At 50.0% G+C, this 19,005-nt stretch overlaps 1 protein-coding gene across 7 annotated transcripts in view; it reads right to left on the reverse strand.

Moving 5' to 3' along the window:
* MYO7A (myosin VIIA) overlaps positions 1–16,205 on the reverse strand; it is an 85,462-nt gene extending 69,257 nt beyond the window's left edge. For all 7 annotated transcript variants that reach the window (XM_077113501.1, XM_077113500.1, XM_077113498.1 and 4 more), the window contains exons 1-3: positions 15,896–16,205; positions 12,910–12,971; positions 724–837 (exon numbers count right to left, since the gene is read on the reverse strand). In XM_077113501.1, coding sequence (XP_076969616.1) covers positions 724–837; positions 12,910–12,927 — 132 coding nt within the window. In that variant the 5' untranslated portion in view covers positions 12,928–12,971; positions 15,896–16,205. The remainder of the gene's footprint in view (positions 1–723; positions 838–12,909; positions 12,972–15,895) is intronic.
* Between the last annotated feature and the right edge of the window lie 2,800 nt (positions 16,206–19,005).

Raw genomic sequence — 19,005 nt, forward strand, 5'->3', positions numbered from 1 at the left:
CCTCTGGGCCCACATCCAGACTACCCTCCTTCTCCTTTCCTTCCTCCCCCAAGACCCCACTATCTCCACCTACCAAGCTTACACTTCCTGCTTCCCTTTCCTCCATTGCCCATGAAATAAAGGGTTAATCTGTTAGACTGATTCCCAGCGTATGTCGGGATGAACAATGAATTCATGTGGCCTTCTGATGCTATAACCCAACAGAGCTGGACGACAGGTGTTTCCAGATGCTAATTGTGCTGAGATGTGCCATGCATGTGACCTCACTTATGGGTCAGCACCCTGTGAGATAGTCATTATTATCCCCATTTTATAGAAGAGGAGATGGAGGTACAGAAGGCAAGGCGACTTGGCCAAGGTTGCACAGTGAATAAGTGGGTTAGATAGGATTTGAGGCCAATCTGTCTGGCCCCAAGGCACCCTTGTGCTTTAGGAGCTCCCAGTCTGGTGCAGTGCCGTCCCCCAGTACACACAGACAGACGGACACATAGAGGCACACACAGACACATCTCTAATTCCAGAGATAAAGAAGTGAAATGCTTTGGACATAGAACAGGCAGCCTGAGGCAGGAGTGGATGTTCTCTCTTGCTGAGATAGTGGGGAAGTCTCCATGGGGAGGTGGAGGGAGTATCTGAGAGGTCACTACCTGGCCCTGGCCTCAGGTGACCTTTCCACCTCTGTCCTCCCCAAGGCATGGGGGAGCTGGGTGGGAGGCTACTTACATTGTCTTCATCATCCACCACCTGGATCTGCCCAGAGTCGCAGAGCTTCACCACCGCCCCAATAGGCACATCAAACTCCTGCCCAGATCTCAGGTCCATCCAGACATAGTCCCCCTGTGGGTGACAGAGAGCCCCAAGTCAGGTAAGCAGCGAGAGGGAGGGACATCCCTTCCAGGCTGTCCCATAAACTACCCACTGGAGTCTATTCTGCCAACCATGGAAGAGGGAAGAAAATGGAATTCACATTTGCTAAGGGTCTTCTGGTGCCAGGCCTGGGACTAGATACTTATGCCCTGTCACTGATCCCTCCTCCATGACAGCCATTACTCTACCCATTGTACAGATGAGCAAGTGGAGGCTCAGAGACAGGAAGAGCTGAGGAACACAGCTGGCATGTCTAAAGCCCCATTCCCCCTACTGCTCTACAGCCCACACATGTATTACAGACTCAGTGGGGTTTAGGCAGAAACATCGAACCACTCAAAGCACTTCCCTTCTGTCCAAAAGGAGGCATTAGCACAGGTCACCCTGACTGTGGGTGAACAGTGCAGCCTCCATCACCTCCAGGGTTGACTTTCATAGTCACAAGGACAGTTTCACATGGGACACTGCTCTGTGCTGGGCTGATGGACTGAGTTCAAGCATATTTGTGTCATGGCTTGTGGGGAGGGCCCTGACCTCGAGGAGAGAGGGTTGTGTCCCCTGCAGTGTCCAGCACAGAGCCTGGCCCTCACTAAGGGCTCATGGAAGCCAAATCTAAAACCCAAACAGAAGCCATAATCCCATCAAGTGTGTGAGTCAGTTGAGATGGACTTAGAATAACCATTTTCAGCCCAGATGTATTTGACAAACATGTACTGATCACCTACTAAATGCCAGGCACTGATCTAAATGCTGGGATCAAGTTGGGTTGCCAGAAAATAGGCTGAGCAAATATGTTTAACAGAATCACTTTGGATGGTGACAAGTGCTCTGAAAGACATAAACACGCCGCTGAGTGGAGAATGACTGACCCTGCCCACTTTTGGACAGTAGCCAGGGAAGCCACTCTGTGCAGGAAACCTGTGAGCCGAAACCTGAAGGGTGAGGAGGAACCAGCCAAGGAAAGAGGCAGCCAGGATAGTGATCTCAGCAGAGTGAGTGACTAGTGCAAAGGCCCTGAGGCAGGAAGGAACAGCAGAGAGGCCATTTTGTCAGGAGCAGATAAGAGAGGGGAGATCAGAGAGGTGGGCAGGGGCTAGGACACGGAGGACTTTGTTGGCCTGGGGGTAAAAGTTCAGATTTTTACCTAATTCCAAATTCCTCAGGATTGTGAGGGAATTTAGATCTCTTAATAAAAATTTAACTTACTATCAAGCAGCAGTTAAAAATATAACAGCTAATAAAAATGATTCACAGTGAAATAAATCTGAGGACAGGACCCCAAGGAAAGCCCTGTGTGACCTTGAACAGGTGACTGACCTCTCTGAGCTTCTGCTTCCACATCTCTCATTGAGGGGTAGACTCAGTGATTCCTAGTTGAGGTCATCACTGTTTCAGTCTGCCACGCCCCCTAGAACTAACTATTTTTGGCCACAGGTGTTACAATGGGCTCTGGCTTCATGTGAACGGAGCTTAGCTCATGTTAGAGACAGACTAGCTCCAAACTCAAGCTTTCTCCCAGAAAAGTGGGGAAGCCCAGGGAAGGGAGGAGAATTCGTGTTTACTGAGCACCCATACCAGCCCATTTAATCGTCATAACCGCCTGGGACCCAAACCCTCAAGCAGTGCTTCCTGCCACTCCCCTGCCCACCCCTACAGGTGCCCGCCTGCAGGGCCGGGTGCCCGACCTCAAGCAGTTCTCCTCCACCTGCCCCCACTGTTCCACCCGGGGGGCTCCGGCCTGTCTGTCAAGACCGAGAGTGACTATGAGCAGCTCTGCCCTGGCCCCAGCCCTCCACGTTCCTCCTCCTCCAGGGACCACGAGACCAGGTTATCACCATCCACTTCCATGCCCCCAGCCTGGAGCTCCCTGAGGCCGGGCCGGGTCTGGTACTTCATTTGTGACTCTCCAGAGCCACAGAGAGAGAAGGCCTCAGGGAGAAAGAGTATGTGTGAGTGTGTGTGTGTGCACTAGTATGTGAGTGTGTGACAGTGAGTATCTATGAGAACAAGAGAAAGTTTGTATGTGAGTATGTGTGCATATGAGAGACTGTGTGAGAGTGTGAGTGAGAGAGTATGAGAGTGCGTGTGTATACGGGAGAGTGTGTGTCTAGGTATGCACGAGGGCAGGAATGTGTGTGAGAATGAAAGAGAGTGAGTGAGACTATGAAAGTGTGTGTGCGCTTGTGTGAGTGAGATAGAGAGGAAATGACTCCTGGGGCCGGGCTGTGGCTGGGCTGTGACACCAGATGCTGCTGTGCTCTGGTCTAACCACATTCCCCCACCATGCGCCATGTGTGAGTTAGATGCTTCCCTGTAATTATCTAATTGAACTTCATGACAGCTCACATAGAGGATTCTATCTCCACTTTACTCAAAGAACGAGAACCGTGCACAAGGCCAAATAACTGCTTCATGGCAGAGCCAGGATTCAGGCCCTGACAAACTCCAAGCCCAGTGCTCTTTCCCAACACTGATTTGGCTCAGCCTTGAAGCTCTGTAGGCAAAACAGGAAGCACTTATTGACTCCCTGGCCCTAGGTGGCTTGTGGACCCAAAAGGGAAGCTGGAAACTTAGACTACAGGCAGGGCTCTCTCCAAGTCAGAGTAGTCCCTGTCTACTCTGACCCAGCACAGGGCCTGGAGCAGAAAATACTTGTTTCTCACTCAAGGAATACAGAATATCCAAAAGAAAAGACCTCCTTTGAGAAGGAACTAGAGGCTCAGAGGGGCTCAGCAAAATGCCCAGGGCCATACAGCAAGCAAAAGTGGTTAGAACTGGGCTCTGCTAACCCAGAGCTGTCCCCAGGAGGCCAGAACTAGAGAGAAGAGGCTAAAATGGCAGCTTCAAGAGGCCTCAGGGAGGATGCTGAGACCTTGGAGCATAGGAAGGTGGAGGTTGTAAGGGTCCTCATTTTACAGAAGAGGAAACTGAGGCCCGAAGAGAGAAAGGAACTTGGCTGAAGTCAGTCACCCAGTCAGTGGCTGCTGAGACTGTGAACACCTGGGGGGCAGGGCCTGCACCAGCCGCAGGGTGGGTGAGGAGGGAAGGATGGGAGGAAGAGAAAGAGGAAGAAGTGAAAGAACACGAAGCTTTATAAAGAGGCACAAGGAGGGAGTTGAGAAAAGGGAGTTTCTGGAAAGGGCAAGTCCAGCTGGCAAGTCCCAGGCAGCCCATGCTTGCCTCTGGCCCTGTGCCTACTACTCCACTGCCCAGTGACAACTTTACATACTGGGAGTGTGGGAGAGGCACCCCGTTAGGGACCTTGAATTGAAGACCTCATTTGCGGCATGACATTCCTCAGTGTGCCAGTTTAACTGGGGGCAAGTCCCAAGTTCTCCACTATAAAATGAGCAGCTGGAATAGAAGGTCCCCAGGCCCTCACAAGCCCCCGAGTGCTGATTTCCTGGAATAGGTGTCTGAGCATTGCCTGCTGGTGTGAGCCTTCCACAGCCACCGTCAACCCCGGCGGGGCTCCCCCGTGGGAAGCCAGCACACATCCAAGGTGAAGACTCATCGGGAGATCTGGGTAGTTCCAGTAATGACACTAACTTGCTGTGTGACTCTGGGTAAGTCATTAACCTCAGTTTTCACCAGCCTTAAAATGTAAGGGATCAGGGCAAGTGAAGATGAGACGCGTGCAAATCCAAGTCGCTCTTCCAGGCCTGAGTCCAGACAGGATCAGTATTAGTTCCCGCTGGACTTTAGCCGCTTTTGCCTGCAGCGCCTGGGGCTCAGTCTCTGCTTGTGAAATGAAAAAGAGTCTATCTCAAGACTTTTTTTCTCTCTCTCTCTCTCACTTATCACCAAACTGACTCTGGGATACTGGTTTTATCCACCCCATTTTCATTGATGGGAAAGGGGCCCAGTGTCCTGCCAGGGGTGCCTGTAGGCCAAGAACAGGGTAGGTCGTAGTGCAGCGCCGCTGGTCATGCCCCTTCCACCCCCGGCCAGCCAGTGCACAAACGCTTACCAAGACCCTCCGTGCTCCTGGAGGCTCCACGTGCTCGAGACCCCCCCAGATGCCGCCCAGTCCCTGCCTGGCTCTTGCCCACCCGCTTCGGGTTTTCCAGGTGTGAAACCCCGGCCCAGGGAGGGGCAGCCCGGGCCAAGTCCACGCCGGACGTCAAGGACCGCACGGGCCACTCGGGGTGGAGGGCGGTCCGCGAGCACGAGGGGGCGGTGCGACCCCGCGGCACGCCCGGCTTGGGGCGGGCGGGAACCCGAGGCCCGGGGCGGGTCCCCAGAGCACGACCCTCCCCATCCGGACCCGGGCCTCACCGGCATGACCGCGAAAGTCTTGAACGCCTGGTTCAGGTTGCGCACCAGCGCCCACTTGTTGGGCTGCTGGGCCCGGGGCTCGGCGGGGTCCATGGCGCCGAGGGTCCTGCGGCGGCTCCGGCGCTGGTGCGGCTCCGACTCCTAATTCACCCAATCCCGTGCGCGCCGCCCGCCGGGGAACCCTAAACCCGGCCATCTGCCGCGGGCCCATGGCAACGGCGGCTTAGGTGACGCCCGCGGGGGAGGAACGGGGAGGGGGCGCCCAGGCGGTCTCCGCCTCGGCCCCCCGATCTTGGCGGGACCCCTAACACCTCAACCTCCTTGGGGATTCCCGGCCTGCTTCGCTTGGGCCGCGGCGAGTGGCAGCCTACAGACCGAGCCGCGCAGCCCGGAATAAACGTGGCACCTGGAACCTCCCCTGGACCGCAGTTTCGGAGAAAGTCAATGTTTTCTATGAGAAGAAACGAGGGGGCATTATGGAGTACAGCATAATACCCTCCAGGGATTTTAAAAACTAATCTGAAGGCGTCACAGACTTTTCTAGCTTGCTGGTTTCCTCTAGGGAGTGAAGGCAGATACAGATTTTCCTTCTGGGGTGCAACTTTGGGGTATAGCTTCTGAAGAGCCTGCTCTCTGGTCCAGTCCTGAGGTCAGGGAGTGATCTCCAGCCCAGAGAGAATGCCACTGAGGCTGGGAGAAGGCAGAGGTTGAGGGTGATGCATTCCTGGACATTCCCCAGGACGGCCCAGAGCTCACCCTGCAGTACATGCCAAAGCTGGGCTCCTTTGTCTTGGTGGCCTAACAGGGCTGGACCCTGGCCCAGGGTCCTTACTGGGCTCTGAGCCACAACAGCCTCTGTTCCTACCCATAGTCAGAGGGCAGGAACGCCCAGGCGCTGTGACCCTTCTCCCACCCCTACCTTCTTCCCTCTCCCTGCTTATCTTTGTCTTTCTCCCCTCTTTCCTCCTTTCTCTTCTCTTGTCATCCTCCTCTGCTTCTGACCCTTGTCACTATCTGGACTCCTGGAAGCCCAGCTGCTCCCCCCAACAAATAAGCAAATAACAGCTGGGGTGGAAGGAGGGGAGGGTAATGGCAAGGCAGAAAACAGTGATGCCTCACACAGAACTCAGAGCTGCCCAGGCTGGACCTGGAAGTTCCTTCTACTCTAATTTCCTGTCCCAGCCTCAGGGACCCAGGCCTTTGCTGTCCAGCACAAAGCTGACCGATTGCGGTGACTACTACCCATTCCCTGTGCCCTCTCAGGGATCCTACTCTTGGGAGAGATCCAAGTCAAGCTTAGAACAAGGACATCTGCCCCCTGCTCATCTGCCATGGGCATCCATTTGAACAGGAATCAAAACTTCAGGCACAGGAATGCTGGTAGGGGACTTCCAGGCATCCTCCCATCCATCCATTTAATCAAACTTCACTGAGCACAGGCTCGGTGACAGGGTCAATGATAAGCAAGATGGGTCCTCAGAGCTCCTGGCCTGCTAGAGTGGGACACAGATAAGAATGGTACCACAAGATAAGGGACAGATCGGCCTGGAGAGACAGGATAGCATGGCGGCTAAGAGGTTGGACTCTGGAGCCAGGCGCCTTAGGTTCAACCCCAGCTTAGTCACTCACAAGCTGTATGACCTTGAGCATGTTCCTCACCCTCTATGTGCCTTTGTTTCTTCATCTTTTAGGTGACAGGATAATAGTAGCACCGACGTTTTATAGTGAGGACTAAATAAGCCAACGTGTGTAACACGCTCAGATCAGTGCATGTCAGAGTAGACCCTGAATGATTGTTGGTTATTATTAACTGAGGGCATCGGTTAAGGGTGACATTTGGGAGTTACGATTTTCCAGGCAGACATAAGGAGAAAGAGCATTCCAGGAAGAGGAAGCAGCAAGGCACAGAGAAGCAGAGGTGGGAAGGGAGAGATCATAAAGCAAGCCAGGTGGCTGGAAGAAGCTTCCTGGGGTACCCTTCAAGGTGCTGAGAGCCTAGCTCTGCCCACACCCAGGCTCAACCCCCTGCATTCAGGCCAACCCTAAGCTGAAGCCTGGTGGAACAAGCCCCCTCCCCTGTGATGGACTGGGCACCAGGACTGGGAGACCAATCTAAGGCCCACTCTGGAACCTACTTAGGCATCACATTCAGATCCTCTCCCAAAACGGGGGCTCACTGCTGCTCCAGCAGGTAGGGCTTCCCATCTCTGTGCCTTTGCTTCTATGCTGAGCCCTCGGCCAAGAATCCTCTTCTTACTTACTTACCCTCTTCTTTGCCTCCATCCAACCACCAAGGTTCCACTGAGCCATCTGCCCTCAGCTCCCCACATTTCCCCTTCTCACGTGTTCCCTCCCCACCACCCTCTGCTTCTATTCTTTTGGTGCCTCACACAGATCCATGATGCTGCCCTCCCCAGCCCGCAGCTCCTGCTCCCATTGTACCACCATCCAGTCCAATCCTGCCCATTTTACAGATAGGGAGTCTGAGATTCAGAGGGAGACAGGAACCTCCCCAAGGATACAGCAAGTTGGCACAAAAAGACTTTAGGAAATAACTGTATCAACTGTCATCAGCAAGTGACATCAGGAGAAATGGTGGGGTAGGAAACTCAAGAACCTGTCCCTTCACAAAAACACCAAAAAAACCTGGAAAAACTGTCGAAAAATCAACTTTATCAGAACTCTGGAAAATAGTCACAGTTTTACAGCAGCCAACCAAACATGTAATAAAGAGGCAGCTAAAACACAGTAGGAGAGCTTTGTGACATTTTAACTTGTGCTTGCCCCATCACCCCTCCCTAGCTTGGCAGCAATCTTGAAGATGGCAGCTTGTATCCTGGGGTAGATTCCTGGGGCCTGGTATGAGCCCCGATGGAGCAGAATGGACCTTGTTCTCAAAAAAAAATTGTGATTGTCTCTTTTGATCTGTCTGAGGGCTTCCTGAAGAACTAACACAAATCATTTGCTCTAATTTCCCTAACTCAGAACTCTTTTAAGATGAAGAAGTGGCTGTGCTGAAGGCATTGGTTAAAACATTCAAAGGCAAATGAACCACCCCCTGCCTCCTGGAACAAAGAATATTAGTTGGGGCAAATAATAGACACTCAAAAATGCCGGCAAGGCTGGTGAATGAGATGCTTTGAAGAGTAAAGGGTTTGGAAAACTCTTACATATGTCAGGGAATATAGACAGTCATATTATGCCCAAGTTCAGACACATATTCAGAAATGGCCTGAGAAGACCCTAAGCTCTCACCTCCAGCTGAACTTCAAGCCTCCACACAAGCAGGAAAAAGGCTAAGGCACAATTATAAATGACCCGACTAAGCATTGAAGACATGCTGCAACACACACACACACACGCACAGAGCCCAGCTATAAAGACTGGGAGATCTGTGGGAATTGGGGCAAGGAGCTTTAGACAGTTAGAGACTTCAGTGACCTCACACAACAAAGAATGCAATCTTCACAAAAATTAGTTTAGAAAAGTCACTAAACAAATAGCTATAACCCACAAGAAGAAGCAACCACAAACTTCTTGGAGGAATGGAGCAAAATCTGACTTCCAGAGTTGCCACATTATTACATTTCAAATGTCCAGTTTGCAACAACAAAAACAATATGAGACATGCAAAGGAAACAAGAAAGTAGGGCCCATTCACAGGAAAAAATAAATTAATAGAAATTGTCCTTGAGGAAGCCCAAACATTACGCTTAGGAGAGAAAGACTTCAAATCATAGTCAAAAAACTAAAGGAAACGTGGAGAATGACGTCTCACCGAATAGAGACTATCAGTAAAGAGACAGATTATGAAAAGGATTAAATACAAAAGCCAGAATTATTGTACTTTGAGTTTGTAACTCCTCTTTTTTTCTTTTTAAAAGTTATGATTAAAAAGATAAATGCATAAAACAATAATTATACATCCATGTTAAATGGCACATGATGTTTAAATATGCAATTTATGACAATAATAACATGAAGGGGAGGGACAGAATTATATAGGAGCAGAATTTTTGTATACCATTAAAGCTAAATTGGTATTAACTCAAACTAGAATGTTATAAATTTAAGGTGCTAATTGGAGTCCCCAGGATTATCACTAAGAAAATAACTAAAAAATATACAGAAAAGGAAATGAGAAGGAAACCAAAATGGTCAGCCAATTAAACCCAAAAGGAGGCAGTTATGGAAGAATGAAGAACAAAGAAGATATGACATATAGAAAACACATAGCAAAATAGCAGAGTGTAAGTTTTTCCTTATCAGTAATTACCTTAAATAGAAATTGATTAAATTCTCTGGTTATAAGGCAGAAATTGGCAAAACAGATTTTTAAAAATGATCCAACTATTTGCTGTCTACGAGAGACTCACTCTATATCTAAAAACACAAATAAGTTGATAGTGAAAGAATGGGAAAAATATTCTATGCAAATAGTAACCAAAAGAGACCTGCAGCAGCTATACAAATACTAGATAAAATAGAATTTAAGTAAAAGATTGTTACAAAAGACAAAGAAAGACATTATGTATTGATAAAAGTGTCAACCCCACTGTCAGCTGCAGCTTACACATTTATCTTCAAAACTCCCTCTTCCCATGAATGGTGACAAAGTACATCCAGTCCCTACTCTGGACCTACCATAGAGCCAGAAATCACAACATGCTGAAACCGAGGAGCCCTCCCTATGGTCCTTGTTAAGTGAGTCACATGCACCACAGAGCTCTGGATTCTTATTTCCACCCTGGGACCAACTGGCCTTGAAACCCTGGGTAAGTCCTTCTCCCTAAACCCTCGATCCCCCCCTCTGTATATGAGAGGCTCCTGCCACAGCCTCATAGCCTTCATGGCCATGCATGGCATGGCATTAGCCTCCTGTGATCCCCAAGTTTGACCCCAGGATTCTGCAGGCTTAGTTGCTCACAGCCACCCTCACCATGTTTCTGAGCCATGTCCCCTATTGCTTTGGGAACTCCTCCAGAGCAGGAAGCAATTTATCTCTGCATCCTTTGTGCCAGCCTGGCCCTGAGATGAGACACAGTGCCACTTTGCTGGATGGGTGAGTGAGAAAGTAGCAGGAGGAGGTGGCCTATCCTGTTAGGAATCCCCAGGCACCCCACCCCACCCCTGAGGACCTCGACAAGATGGGTCTTTCCGGATTGCCACAGAGTCCCTGTTCCACTGATGCTCTCCAGCTCAGGCCTTCTGACTTGTCCTCCCCCGAGCTCTATGCCTGCTCCTCCTGCCATGGCCCCTGGGCCCTGTACAGTGACCTCCCTCCCAAGGCCTTCTCTCCCTGCCTGCTATCCACTTCAACATCGGGCTCCTTTCCAGACCCACCCCAGCATAGCCTGGGAAATATCAGTTACCTGATCTTGAACTGTTTCCTCAACTATGAGATTGTGAGGCTTTCTACCTCATAGTCTTGTGGTGATAAAATGAGATTATGTAGCTAAGGTGACAGGTGCATAGTGGACCACCACGGGTGCTACTTTGAGAAATAAGAACCCTTAGGAAACTTTCTTCCTGAGTGATGAGATTTGAGTTCTAAGCCCATCTTTGTGAAGTTGTGTCCTGTAGTACCCTGTGAGGACTCAGAAAGGCGGGGATGATGGATGAATGGATGGGAGGATGAATGCATGGATGGATGGATGGAAGGAAGGAAGGATGGATGGATGGAAGGATGAGTCCTGTCACTGACATGTCCCATATGGGGAAACTCTACACACAAGGGAAAAGAACCATCACATCTTTTGAGACCTCCTGAGATTTTTATCCCAAAGTGAGAGGGAGAGCAAAGAACAGGAAATCTCATAACAGGAACTCTGTTAATATTATTTTAATGTTAGGAGTAGTACTGGTAGCTAACATTTATTGTGCTGTGTGTCAAACACCAACTAGAAATTCCATATGCATTGTGATATTTCGTTCTGAAACATCCCTATGAAGAAGGCAACATTGTTAGCCCTGTTTTACAGATAAGGGTCTGGATTTAGAAATTTCCCTACAGCCCCATAAATGGAAGGGGATGGAGCCAGAATTCAAATCCAGCCCTTCGCATCAAATGATGGTTTAATTATAATTATTATTCATTTGACAAAGTAGCACAGAGCTCCATCTCTGAGCAGACCAGTGCCTGGGACTAAGGAGACAGTGGAAAGCAGGCTGTCCCTGATGTCCAGGGCCCTCCAGGAGGCCCCAAGTAGCAGGAAAAGAGGGTGGACTGTGATCGGGACTCAGAGCTGTGAAAACTTCCAAAGAAAGTGGTGGCTCGACTTTAACCTGAGTAGAACTTACCCAGGTACAAAGGGGGAGGCAGAGTGTTCTGGGCAGATGTGAGAGAGAACATGGGTCTTTCAGGAAAGGGAAGGAAGTGGCAGGAGGACGGGTGGAGGGAGACAGACCGGGGAGGCAGGTGAAGGAAGAGGCATTTGCTGGAGCCTCTCACATCAGTCAATCCCCATAACAGCAGTCCCAGGAAAAGCTTTTCTCCTCCTCTCACAGACGAGGAAACAGAGGCTGAGGAAGGTTGAGTGACACGCCCTACATCCTTCCACAGTCCGTAGTGAAGCCCAGGTCCATGGGCAGTGCTTTATGGAGCCTCCTTACTGGATGGTCCCCTAGAGCTGGCATCTTTTTCAGAAAGAAAGGAGTAACAGAAATGTGCTTTCTTTTTGTGGGGTGGGCAGAGCTGGAGCGCATGTACAGACACCTGCCCCTAGGCCAGAGCCGTCCCCAAGGTGAGGTGAGCCAGGCTAGGGGTGAGGGGAAGTCACCCAGAGCCTGCCCCAGAGGCCCCGCAGGGAAAACATCCCTCCTTCACCCAGACCCTGGCCCACGCACTCACTGAACTTGACATTTGTTCTCTTTTTGATCCTGGCCATCCCTGATGGCCTCTGAGGAGGCTTTTGGGCAAAGTGGTTCTAGAGGGAGGGTCTTCTCCAGCCCCAGGATGAAATACTGTCCTGATCCTGTACACACACACACACATGCACACATACACACGCACATACACACACGCGTGCGCGCGCACACACACACACACACAGCTGCCCCACTGGCCTCTGAGGGCCCTGGAAGATGGGCAGTTACTGGCTGAGCTGCCTTGGCCCCACCCTCACAAGCCCGAGGCTCCAGTGCTGGGTAGACCTGGCTCAGAGCCCACATTCCTGGCTCTTGCTCTGGAGACAAGGAGCTCATTAGAGACTCAGGCTGATCACGGGGAAGGGCTGAGGGTCAGGGGCTGTTTGTGGCTCTGGGTAGGGAGAGGGGCTGGAAGACTCAGCTGGGAAAGCTCTGGCTCACTCACGGCACCTCGAGACTCTCAAAGTCAATCAGGCTCAGGGCTCCTCAGTAGCTTTGCCAACCTCCTTCTCCTTTCCATCAGGACTTTCCCCCATTTGGGCCTTTGCACATGCTGTTCCCCTGCCAGGAATGCCTGGGGATTCAGTGATGCATGTAAATAAATAATTTCTACCCAGTGTTATAAGTGCAGTGAAAAGGGAAGCCTCAGCAAGCCCATCAGAGGAAGCAGTTTCCCTACTGGGCCTGGGAGAGTTAGGGAAAGCTTTGCAGCTGAGTTTCGAAGCATTGGGGTGGGGATGGGGGAGTTTGTGAAAAGAAAAGCTTGAGGAGAATATCCCACCGTTAAGATATAGATGAGAGAGTATGGAATGGGCACAGGTTATTTCGGGCTCTGAGAGTCTACAGCTCTGGGAGGTAAGTCAGATGAAGAGGCATGGAGGTGGGAGAAGCACTCACCTGCTGGAGAATCACCATTGTTCTGTGTCAGGTGTTTCTGCTCCCACTTGGCTAACACAATTCTGCAGAAGGAGAGATCGTAATAAACCTTTGAGCAGGCCCTACCAGACAGCCCAGCCATGGCAGCCTTAAGCCAGCCTGGGATCACCTGGGCTCCTCCCAAAGCCCCTTCCTTCTGGGGAACCTTCCCTGGCTCCTCTCCCTCTGGCCACAGACTGAACCTTGGCCCCTGTCACCAGCTCCATTGCCTAGAGCAGCTGAGCCTTTCTCTCGGTCTCTGTCATTCAGAGACTCCCAGAAGACTCCTAGCAAGTAGCAAGTCCAGCCCCTGACCTGGACATGTAAGCAAAGGGGCCCAGAGAAGGACTGAGACTTGTTCAAGGTCACACAGCAAGGTGCAGCAAATTCAGGCCTAAGGCTTGGTTTCCAGACTTCCAGCTCAGAGCTGCCCCAGGAGTAGGGCAGCCTGGCTTGGGGGGAAGCTCATGGTCTGAGCATGACCTGCTCAGGGCACACCCTGCCTAAAACCCTTCCAGAGTCCCCACTGCCCTCAGGGTGGAGAGCCTAAGACCCCCAGCCTCTTTTTTACTTTAACATTTTTTATTATAAAATATAACATATATACAGAACAAAGAAAGTAAAAAGCAGTAATTTTCAAAACACCCTTCAACACGTAGTTACAGAAAGGATCCCAGTGTTTTTCATGAGCTACCATTTCATCATCTCATATTTTTCCTTCTAGCTGCTCCAAAACACTAGAGCCTAGAAGGAATATTAATGTAGTGATTCAGCAGTTATATTCATTTCTTAAACCTCATTTTCTCTCTTAACCTCCTCCTTCTCCTCTAATCCTTCTCCCATTCTATAGGGATCTTTGGGGAATGTCTGTTCTCAATTTTTCATGTTGAGAAGGGGTGTCCACACTGAAGGATGGAGGGTATAATTAATTGATAATCCTGGAGAGGCTGGTCCCTCCGAGTTTCAGGATTTATCTGACCTAGGACCCCTCTGGGGATTATATGTTCCAGGAAGGCAAGCCTAGTGCATGAAACCTTTACCGAGTCTCAGTTCGAGCCCTAGGTGTTCTTAAGAGTCAACAGGAGTGCTGTTGAGTGGGGTTTAGCAAACCATGGAACTGAGTTTTATCTAACTGGAACTGAAGCTTGCATAAGAGTAGCCTCCAGGATAGCCGCTCAACTCCATTTGATCTCTCTTGGCCACTGATGTTGTTTTATTACATTTCTCTTCCCCCTTTTGGTCAAGAAGGCATTGTCGATCCCACAGTGCCAGGGCCAGATTCATCCTCGGGAGTCACGCCCCACGTTGTCAGGGAAACTCTCACCCCTGAGTGGCTTGTCCCGCATAGCAGGCAGTGTAACAAGTTTCCTTGCAGAGTTGGGTTTAGGGAGAAAAAGGCCACATCTAGCAACAAAGAGGCTTCCTGGAAGCAACTCTTATGCCTCCTCATGAGAAGTCTTAGCTTCTCCCCTACAGTAATAAGTTTCATAACAGCAAGCCTCAAAATCTAGAGCTTGGACTATTTTCCACTGGCTGGGAGGGTACCCGGGGTTTCTCAGATGGGAGAGTTTACCTGGTTCTGTATATTATATTTTCCCCCTTCAGATCCTCAAGGGACTCTACCAATATGTTTTAATTATCAGCCCTCCATAGTCTTAGATGTGTCCTGGCACTGCACCAAACCATAAAGAATTGCAAGGCCTTGTTCCTGTTCTGGACTCCAGGAGTGTGGGCTGTCCAGATGAGCTAACCGGAGAGCCCTGGCCCCTTCTAAGGCTCTGCACGATCTGGTCCCTGCTGCTGTCTGTCTTGCCTCTTACTGCTTCCTTTCTTCCCCACCCCTGCCCTTGGGCCATCCTTAGCAACTCCTCGTTCCTGAAATATGCTAGCTCTTTTCATACCTCCTGGCCTTTGCATACACCATCCCCTCTGCCTGGAATTCTGACCAATGAATACCATCTATATCTCATGACTCAGCTCAGATGGAACCTGCCCTGGAAGCCCTCCCAGATCACCCACAGCTGCCAGGAGCCCCTGCATTTCCCTCTATCCTGCATTTCCCTCTATCCTAGCTCTGCTTTGATGTGCTATGTTGTCTGGGTGGGTCCGAGTCATCTCTGCCTCGCCAGCCTCGTCCAGCACCAGACCAGGACCAGAGTCCTGTGGGGCTGAGAGTGGCCGTCAAAGGCAGATGGCCGTGGACCCTGGCTCGGGGCCCCTCCGCCCCCCCCCCCGCCCCCCCCCCCGAGAGGAGCATCAATTTTTCACCAGGGCCCATTCAGAGGCTCTGGGGCATTTGATCTTCTGCCTATGGAACTGCTGACACCTGAGCCCTGACCCCTGCTCTGGAACTCCGGGACACAGCAGGGACACAATCCTTCCAGAGGCCTGCCCCCTGCCTGGGCACCTGGCAGGGAGGTGAGTGCAGCAGGGCCCGCGGGCAGCTGCCGTGGGGAGATGTGTCTGAAGCGCCCGGCTGTGGTGCTGGCATCGGCCCCAGCAGGAGCTGCCACAGCTGGGGTCAGAACCGATGATTTCATGACAGAGCCAGGGCTGCAAGGGTTAGGAGGGCAGTGAGGGCGTATAATTTTAAGGGCCATACAGAAGGAAAAAGCTACAAGACATTTTTTTTTTCTAAAAATATGAACTAAACTGTGCATAAGTTAACTGCATTTCAAATTGACAACAGGAGACACCGATCTGTATTTATGTGCCGTGCCTGGTTTTACATGTTCCTTGTTTCTTCCTTCTCCAGGGTCCTAACTGCCATCCTTCCAGGCTCAGGACATTTTCAATCCCCGCCCCCAACACACACACACACCACCACCAAGTGCGGCAGGAAGCTTGGGAACAAATGGCTGCGGGGCACGGAATCCAGCAGCAGCCGGACCCCTGCATCTTTCTGCTGCTGCAGGGTCTGAGCAAACCTTACTCCCAGTGCCCAGGGCAGAGGGCAGTTCATCCTTACCTGGGCCCCCGCCGCACCCTTTCAGCTGCCACCTGCGTGCAGGGCTCAGGAAGCTGGGGTCATGAGTTCAGGCCAATCTGCAGACACCTTCTTCCCTTCTTCTTTCTTGCTCCCAGGTTCTCTCTGGATGTCTCTCCAGGTCTTTCAGTTTTTCACTGTCTCACTGGATGTCTCTCTGTCTTGCTGGGTCTCCATGTGTCTCTGCATCTCCGTCTCCCTTTCAGTGTCTCCCCTTCTCTCCTGTCCAGGGCAGCTGTCCTGCCAGCACTGCCCGCTCTCTCCTCTCCAGTCCAGAGCCTTCTCCCAGGAGGCGGAGCCAAAGGGGGGCCCTCCGAGGCCTGGGACCCATGACATCAGCTTGGGGGCGGGCTGTGCTGGGACCAGAACTTCCAGAGGCTGTCCAGGGCTCTGTGTGAGCACCCGCTGGCCCGCGAGGAAACAGGGACACGGGGGCTCTCTCTACCTGGGTGCTGACCAGCATGTGACCTGGACCAGGGGCCACCGTCCTGGCCTCAGTGACCTCCTGAAGTATGCACTAACACCACCTGCTCCCACTCAACCTGGGCTGGAAGCCGCATTCTGATCCTGACATGGTCACTGATTTGTTGGCATCTCAGCCTCTGTCCTTCTCTGAGCCTGTTTTTTCTCTTCTGTTAAATGGCTGCTTGAGACTGAGAGGAAAATGATCAGGCAGGACATGGCAGAAGGTAGGGTGCTGAGCAAGACCCCGTATTTTGGCCCCTTCTCCCCCCTCCCTGTGCACGCGTCTCTCCCTTTAAATCCCTGCCCCAGACCCACTTGCCAAGGACTGCCCTCAGATGGGTATCCCGAAAGCTCCTCAAATCAAATAATACCCCCCAACCTGTTCTGGGAGTGGGTACGTGCTGTCGTGTAATCACCCAGGAGACTTTGCCAAAGGAGCTGACTTGGAGCAACCCTGCATGTAACAGGGACACATACAAATTAAAGGGAAATATGTGATTTATAAGGGAAGGGAAGGGAGAGAGGATATTTACTCGAATGAGTTGAAAACTTATGTCCACATAAAAGTCGCACATGAATATTTATGGCACCTTTATTCATAATTGCCCCAAGATGGAAGCAACCAAAATGTCCTTCAATATGAACGGCTAAACAAACTGTGGTACAACCATACAATGTAGTAGTATTCCTCGATTAAGAAAAAAAAAAAGCTATCAAGCTACAAAAAGACATGGAAGAATCTTAAATGCATATTACAAACGGAAAAAAGCCAGTCTGGAAAAGTTACATATGTATGATTCCAATTATATGACATCCTGGAAAAGGAAAAACTGTAGAGATAGTAAAAACAGCAGTGGTTTTCAGGAGCTCAGAGAGAGGTGGTCCAGGATGGGTAGGTGGCATGCAGGACATTATAGGGCAGTGAAACTGTTCTGTGTGACATTGTAATGCTGGATACATGACATTATATTTGTCAAAACCCATAGAACTGTGTAGCAGAAAGAGTAAACTTTACTGTCAACTAGACTTTAGTTACAAATAATGTATCAATATTGGTTCATCAATTGTAACAAATGTATCACACTAATGCAAAATGTTTTTAATAGAGGAAACTGTTGCGGGGGGAAATGGGAACTCTGTATATTCTGCATAATTTTCTGTAAATCTAAAGCTACCCTAAAATAAAGTCTATTAAAGCTCTGAGAAAAAAATTTTGTACCAAAAACATAAAATGAAAAAGATGTTTGAGCCACATAGACCCAGAGTTAATATTCTTCTGAAATAGGTTATAAAATGAAACATATAAATCTTCGTGAATAAACAAAAAATGCTAGTAGGAAATTTGACAAAGACTATATGGATATGGTTTATGAAATAAATGTATGATCAGACCACAAAACATAAAAATTATTTGCATGTCTTAGCATTTAAATAACCAAAGTTTGATGAAGTAATGAAGTATTGGATTATTTTTCTTATTAAATAGAAGCCTGTACTTTTAATTATCATACCCACAATTATGAACACTTGGAAATGGGTATTCATATATACAGAGGTTAATAAATAAATGTACACAACATTTCTAAAAGCCCACATTAGTTGAAATTCAAAAATTATAAAAACTTTATGACATGGTCCTTTCTATGAATTTTTCTTAAGATTTATATATTTTAAATCTGTTTCTAGCTGGTTGCTCCACACAGCATTTCTAATATTATTTAAAACCTGAAGCCAACCCAGATGCCTTAACAGAGTGAATTAAGGAAGCACATTGAAATCATCCATACGTTGGAATAGAATCTAATAAAAATATTTTAAAATTGTACAATTGAAAGTGGTTGCAATGGACCATTTAGGTTGCATATGTGTTATTACAATAAAAATTTTTAAATACATAACTTTTAAAAAAAAAAAGAAGGGGGGACTACACAATTAGCGTTTGTTATTAGCACTGGCAAAGACAGTAACGTGGAGGCCTCCTTACTGAGACCCAGCACTTTCTCATTACCGCCCTTTGCCTACAACCACACCTGGAAGCTGTCCCCACTCAGTCCTCTCCAGGGACAGCCCTAGGCCAGGTAGAGGGACACACTCTAGTACCCCCAGGCTCTGTAATGGGGATGTGTCTGCAAGAAAGGGACCTCCTGCCGCAGCCCAGAAAGGGGTTGGAGGCCCAGCAGCGCCACCTGCTGGTCACAGGCACAACATCCCAACTGCGATCCCATGGAGCAAGGCAAGGCACCCAGCCTCTGTACCTGGGCTGCAGGTGGGCAGTGGGGTGCTGGGAATGGAGGTGGGGTCAGGTAACAGGTCTGGCTCTTCACTGGCCATTACGTGACAACTTGCCCCAACCCACCCCACCCCCGGCCTGGCCATGCTTTGATAGTGGTAGAAAGGCGTGAGCTTTGGAGTCAGCTTGGCCTATTTCTGGCTGTCTGACTTAGGCAAGCCCAACCTCTCTGAGCCTTCTATTCCTCATCCTTAAAATGCCAGGATAATATTCTCCTTAGGCAGGGTGGGGAGGGGGCGCCATGAGGTTCCACCTCACAGTGGAGCAAAGCAGCTGCAGCCCAGGGGCAGGGTGCTCGAGGCCCCAGGAGTCAGCAGTGGCAGCTGGAGACCAGGAG

Source organism: Tamandua tetradactyla, chromosome 8, assembly GCF_023851605.1.
Source record: "Tamandua tetradactyla isolate mTamTet1 chromosome 8, mTamTet1.pri, whole genome shotgun sequence".
NCBI lineage: Eukaryota > Metazoa > Chordata > Mammalia > Pilosa > Myrmecophagidae > Tamandua > Tamandua tetradactyla.